The sequence below is a fragment of the Oncorhynchus masou genome, chromosome 11 (assembly GCF_036934945.1).
Source record: "Oncorhynchus masou masou isolate Uvic2021 chromosome 11, UVic_Omas_1.1, whole genome shotgun sequence".
NCBI lineage: Eukaryota > Metazoa > Chordata > Actinopteri > Salmoniformes > Salmonidae > Oncorhynchus > Oncorhynchus masou.
In genome coordinates, this window is record NC_088222.1 from 11,785,100 (window position 1) to 11,791,452 (window position 6,353).

Below are 6,353 nucleotides of genomic sequence, written 5' to 3' on the forward strand. Positions count from 1 at the left end.
CCACACCATTCTGTTGTTGGTACGCCCACACCATTCTGTTGTTGGTACGCTCACACCATTCTGTTGTTGGTACGCCCACACCATTCTGTTGTTGGTACGCCCACACCATTCTGTTGTTGGTACGCTCACACCATTCTGTTGTTGGTACGCCCACACCATTCTGTTGTTGGTACGCCCACACCATTCCAACACAGATTTAATTACCATGTTTTGGAAATAACACCATTAAACCCATAGAAATCTGGAAACACTGGGCAGTTACTTTAAGCATGTATTATTATTATTAAAATGTGTTCTAATTTACATAAATAGATGATCCAAAAATATATAGTTTATTAAAACTAGATAATCATATAGCTTGATTTTGATTAACATGGCTGAGATAAGCGATACATTTATGAAACACCGTATAGGTAAATGCTAATATGGAAGAATTCACAGAACAGTGCTCTAAAATCAGCAGTGATCAGTGCACCAAAAGTTTATTTCAAATATATTTTATTCTTTATGTTGTACAATACAATACAAAACATTTAAAAGCATTTTATTTACAAATGTACAACATTCAAGATTATATAACATATTTTGTCTATAAACAAAAAAAAACTTTGTTCAGAGTTACTCATTTCTTTAAAAAAATAATATGAATGTCTCATATAACATTATTGCACTTTGCGACCACAGCGCGTTGAGAGATTGCCATCACCAATGAGGAGCAAAGTCATTCACCTGATTAAAGTCAAATTGTGGAAGAAAAGAGGTCTCCAGGAAACTCACAGACAAGACCACCACACTTTGATATTCTCAGCGGTTTTCTTTTTCAAATTCTTTGGTACCTTTTAACATAGTAAAGTCTTGGAGCACCATCCTGTAACATATACATTTAAAGTGTACCTGAAGTCAATGGCTTGGAAGAATAGAGTATTATAAATATAAATGTCTAATACAGTATGAACTTCACAAAGACAAATGGACTGTTTCTGATTGAATGGAGAAGGCCTCTTAGGATGTGTTCCTTCACTTCTGTGTTCTGTCCGAGGTTCTTGTTTCCCTGGTAACCGATGCAGGGAATGACATCAAGGGCCAGGGTCAAGTGAACTGAACAGTCGCGCCTGCTCTGAGGTTGACCCATTATTGCAGTGAAAACAACCAAACTGCTAAGACTTCCAGTAGCCTGAAACTGATCTTTCTGGTTCCTCCCCATGATTTTACTGAAAGACAGATAATGTATGGCATTTATAGCAGTCGGGCAAGTTGAGCTTTGCTCTGAGAAAGTTTTGACTTATAATGCAAATAATTCCAGTAGTGATCTTTCTGATTCCTCCCCCGTTAGTATGTGATCTTTCTGATTCCTCCCCCATTAGTATGTGATCTTTCTGATTCCTCCCCCATTAGTATGTGATCTTTCTGATTCCTCCCCCGTTAGTATGTGATCTTTCTGATTCCTCTCCCGTTAGTATGTGATCTTTCTGATTCCTCTCCCGTTAGTATGTGATCTTTCTGAATCCTCTCCCGTTAGTATGTGATCTTTCTGATTCCTCCCCCATTAGTATGTGATCTTTCTGATTCCTCCCCCATTAGTATGTGAAAGGCAATTTACATTTTAGGAAAAATTATCATCATAATCTTCAGACAAAAAAAAAATAAAAAATGGTGGTCGCTTAGTGGCTAGGGCTGTCCCTGTAAATCTCTGCTAATACATTTCCAGTCATACGTTAGCACCTAGTCCTCCAGGTTTTGTCGATAAATAGATGAGCAATTCCAGTTTTGTCCCACAAAATAGGTTGTTCTGAGGGGTCTTGTCAAATGCCAGAACACATAGCTTGTATTGGTGCTTTGACAATGGATGGCTAGAAGGCAATGTTTATTGGTAAGTCACAAGTTCAGGTCGCTGTTTAATAATATTTATAGTATTTTAGTATTGGTCCATGGTGTCCAGTGAGTGTCTCATAGGTGTCTCTTCATGTGTAGAGCCAGGTGGTCAGACCTTGAGAAGGCCCTGTCACACTTGGCACACTGGAAGGGGCGATGCCCCGTGTGTTTCCTGTAGTGCCGTGTGAGCTCGTCTGAACGGGCAAACTTCCAGCCGCAGCCCTCCCAGTCACAACAATAAGGCTTCTCTCCTAGTAATGACAATACATACACAGAGAGACAAGAGAGAGAGGTGTGTTAGAATTGTGTTTGTTCTCCTTAGAGTAAAAACAGACCAAACTCTCCACACCACAGAAAGAGGTCGGTCCTGTCCTGCAGTACATAAATTGTAAACGGATCAACCTGCGGTTGTATTTGAACAGGATCAGTATCAACCTGCTGTTGTTGCCTGTTCATGACACCTGCCAACTGGGCTTCTCTCTCTCTCTTTTACCATAATGATGCAGTGGAGTAATTTACTGCTGGCATTACAACAGCCGTTATGCCAGGGGCAAGCATCTTGGGCTAGCAGGGAAGGTAAGAGTTATAGGTGAACATAGAGTGTACTTCAGAGGGAAATTAGCTGGAATTACTAGAGCCATATATATATATATATATATATATATTTTTTTTTTAAATAAAATCCTCTCAATGTAGATCTGTAGTTAAAACACAAGGTCACATTGCTGCCTATTACAAAGTGTTCCATTAAAATCAATACATTTGATTATTTCAGCCATTAAAATGTATGTCACCTTACAAGGAGACATACAAGGAAAAAGTACAAACAAGGAAAACTACAGTTCATTGTAATCCAATGTAAAATTCCATGTCAAAGTTTCCTACTGTGAATCAAGAAAGGCCTACCATCCCATAATAAACCATAAACTACAGTAATGAATACTGTCACACATAACTAAGGACAATGGGAATGAAAAACAACACACCTGGTTGAAAGGTTGGTGTAGGCTAACTATGCCTTAAATAAAGTCTGACACAAAAAGAGAAAGTGCTTCCTAAAGTTCTTCTGACTACATAGAACTGTTTGAAACAGCGTTTTAACAATGAGACAACCAACATGTGTACCAACCTGTGTGCGTTCGGTGATGTGCTTTGAGGTGGGAGCTCTTGGTGTAGGTTTTCCCACAGCCGGCGTAGTCACACGTGTGTGTTGCGATTCTCTTCCTGGGCCAGGAGCGCCGGCCGCGTTTGGGTTTGGGCTCCTCCGGTAGACAGTCTCCGCCCGGGGACATGAGCTCTAGACGGGGGTGAAGAGGGTGGAGTGATGAGCTTCATCATCATCATCATCCCCTCAGAGTTTACCTCAACGTCAGGCACCAGCAAATGATGAATGTGAAAAAAAAGCTCTTGGTCAAAAAAACACTTAGATTGAAGTTGTACTGACCTTGGTACCGTAGAGACCCAGGCTGTTGAGGGAAGGGCGAGTAGCTTGTCGGAGAGCTGTGGTGGTAGCCCTGGCCAGGCAGAGGGATCTGGGGGTGGGATAACACCTGGCTGGAAGGGTGGTGGTCTGGAGACAGAGATGAAGCTGACCGGCTGGCTGTCATAGGACACCCCCCTGGGGAGAAACCGTGGGGGTCGAGGTGGGGCCTCTGTCCAGTTCTGGGCTGGGAGTGTGAGTTCACCCCCCCAAGGTGGAGATCCATGGGTTGGGTGATGTTGCACATGCTGGGGTTCTCCTGCTTTATCATATGACAAACAAAAGGCAAGGAGGAGGGGTCCGTGGCAGCACTGACACCAACACCGGCCTTACTAATCACATTAATGCTTTGGCCGTATTCTGCCATATCCATGGTGGTCTTCACCACAAACTTGCCATGGAGGCTGGTGGGGTGGAGGTATGCTGGGTCCAATTCAGGCCTCATCAGTTCGGCCACGAACCCCCCAGAGGGGGACACGTCGCTGATGTCAGGGATGGTGTACAGCATGTCACTGTGGGCAGAGTCCTGGGGAGAGGGGAGCTGGTAGGAGGAGTAGGAGCCCGGGGAAGGGGACAGGTTCTGGGACCCGCTTGCTGCCATGGCTTCAGCCTGCTGTTGTAGCATAGTGTTGGACAGGATAAAGTCATAGTCTAGCAGGTCCAGATCTTCAGGCTCTTTCTTGGTCATGCCAGTGGAGATATCCTCCTTCCATCTCTAGGGAAGGGAAGAGAAACGCATCACTACACAGCACAAGGGCTGAAAGACACCTGTGGTCATAGTCATTCAATTAACATAACGCTGAATGTCCATAGAATTAACAATTTGAATAATCTAATAGGATATCCTTGGCTAAATCATTGAGACAGGTTTTAGGTCATAACATGCCAATGCCAAATGTTAAATACAGCTACCTGTAGATTCCCCCTCTCTATCTAACTGAAATATATAAAAACTATGATTCTTTGTCAACTGTATCTTCTATCTGAGAAAATATTGTGTCAGGAGATATTCTTGTGTGTAATCCCAGACCTGCATTGATTAGTTGAACTTTAGTTAGGCTTCTATATAAACACAAGAAACCTCAGATCCTTAAAATAGTCACAGTTAATAGCCTATTCTATATTCTCATGATACATTTGGCAATAGATAAGTCAACAACCTAAATCAAATTGTCTTATAATAAAGCAATAGGATACCACTACTGCAATCTAAACACTTATAGTAGGCTACCTTCCACTCAGTTAGTAGCCACACTGAAAATTCTACTTGCTGGTGCACGCCCCAACAGAGGTGCGGTATTCTGGAGTGCGGCAATGACATAAGGTCAAGCAAAGGAATTTACATAGAAAATACATAGGCTACATTAAAACCGATTATGAACTGACCTACCATTAAACATGCAGAATGTCCTATTTAGGCTAGTCAGACTGTTGATATATAAATAGCTAATATTGTAGACCATACTCACTAAATTCGCATGTCCCATAGATTTATTCTTGATATTCGGGCCGCTTGCAAATGTGGATATGGATGGCAAAAGCGTCCCGCTCAATGCCATATTGTCGAAGTCACTTGGTGGGTTGCCTGCATAAACAAAATATATATATTTTTAAATCAACGTCAATCCTTTTCGTTTTCGCCTCCCCCAAAAATGAATAGGCTAACGTAGTGAATCAAATCCAAGCGCAATGTCTTTATTATGGCAACCCAACATTCTGGATAGTCAAACTGAAAAAAGCCCGCACCTCATCAATTAAAATATAGGCCTACCTGGTTCCTCTGATGAATTTCTTCTGGTAAATACACCGTTTGTTGTACAGCATCAGTTGTGTATTCTTCACGGGTTGACAGTCCGAGATGATGTGGCGCTATACTTCACTCCAAGCCATGCTTGTGGACGCAGCGAATGGAACAGGCAGACTGAGACCGATAAAAAACAAGCTTGGTAATAACGTTGATGCAAATTCATCAGGAGTGAGGCGACACTATAGGGGGATTCCCTCGTCTCCTTAGCAATTCCACTTCCATGCATGGACTAGAGAACAGACTGAACTGACAAAGTGACAGCGGGCAAGGGTTTCCTACCGCTTAAATCATCGCTGGTGGACACGCCTTCGTGTTGCTGAGCAACAGCCAGGCAGGACAGGAACAACACTGCGCGCGCTGCTAGAAAAAAAGAAGGTGCAGTTCATGACGACAGCAAAGAGAGTGCAGGGCTGAAAAAGAGAGAAAAAAACTCAAACTGTTTCTGTTTATATCCATACAAAACAGAGCGATGGCAACAGGGAGGCCCTATAGGCCGTTTGCCTTTTATCAAGAGCTAATGTAGGGAAACCGGATCAACGCAATTCTAAAGGACAGGTTTTACGCGCGCATGTAAAGTAGGCTTGTTAGTATAGGAATAAGGACTTGTAGCTGCACTCATTGACACAGATATTGTAACTCCTATAGAAGACACAACAAATGCTCACCTGGAAAGGGGACACTCCCCTCTACTGTACGTCTTCGATGGTATGTCGCTCTTGTCCAGGGTTCGGCAACAGGCGGCATGCGGGCCTGAGCGTTTTTAGCAAAAGTGAAGAAAAAATTAAACAACATATGTATATATATATACCGTTGTTGCACCGATACGTTTACACATCACAATAACAACACTTACATTTGACGGGCAGCTGTAGCAGCGCTGACATTTGACGAAGTGACATATAGGAAAGGTGGCATCATATGAAGGTGCCACGTTGAAAGTCACTGAGCTCTTCAGTACGGGCCATTCTGCTGCCAATGTTTGTCTATGGAGATTGCATGGCGGTGTGCTCAATTTTATACACCTGTCAGCAACGTGTGTGTGACTAAAATAGCCACATCCTCTAATTTGAAGGGGTGTCCACATAGTTTTGGCCATATGCATGATCAACCTATACATGAAGTAATCATACAATTAGAAAAGCATTGGCTCACTTCAGGATTAACGTTAACTAAGTGTCCAGGACTTTTCATTCC

At 42.6% G+C, this 6,353-nt stretch overlaps 1 protein-coding gene across 1 annotated transcript; it reads right to left on the reverse strand.

Moving 5' to 3' along the window:
• Positions 1-487: 487 nt before the first annotated feature.
• Positions 488-5,910, reverse strand: LOC135548113 (Krueppel-like factor 4). The gene is made up of 6 exons (XM_064977401.1): positions 5,825-5,910; positions 5,124-5,516; positions 4,822-4,937; positions 3,317-4,067; positions 3,002-3,169; positions 488-2,123 (listed from the first exon to the last, which is right to left on the reverse strand). The coding sequence occupies exons 3-6, from the start codon at positions 4,909-4,911 to the stop codon at positions 1,948-1,950; spliced, it is 1,185 nt and encodes a 394-aa protein (XP_064833473.1). The 5' UTR covers positions 4,912-4,937; positions 5,124-5,516; positions 5,825-5,910; the 3' UTR covers positions 488-1,947.
• Between the last annotated feature and the right edge of the window lie 443 nt (positions 5,911-6,353).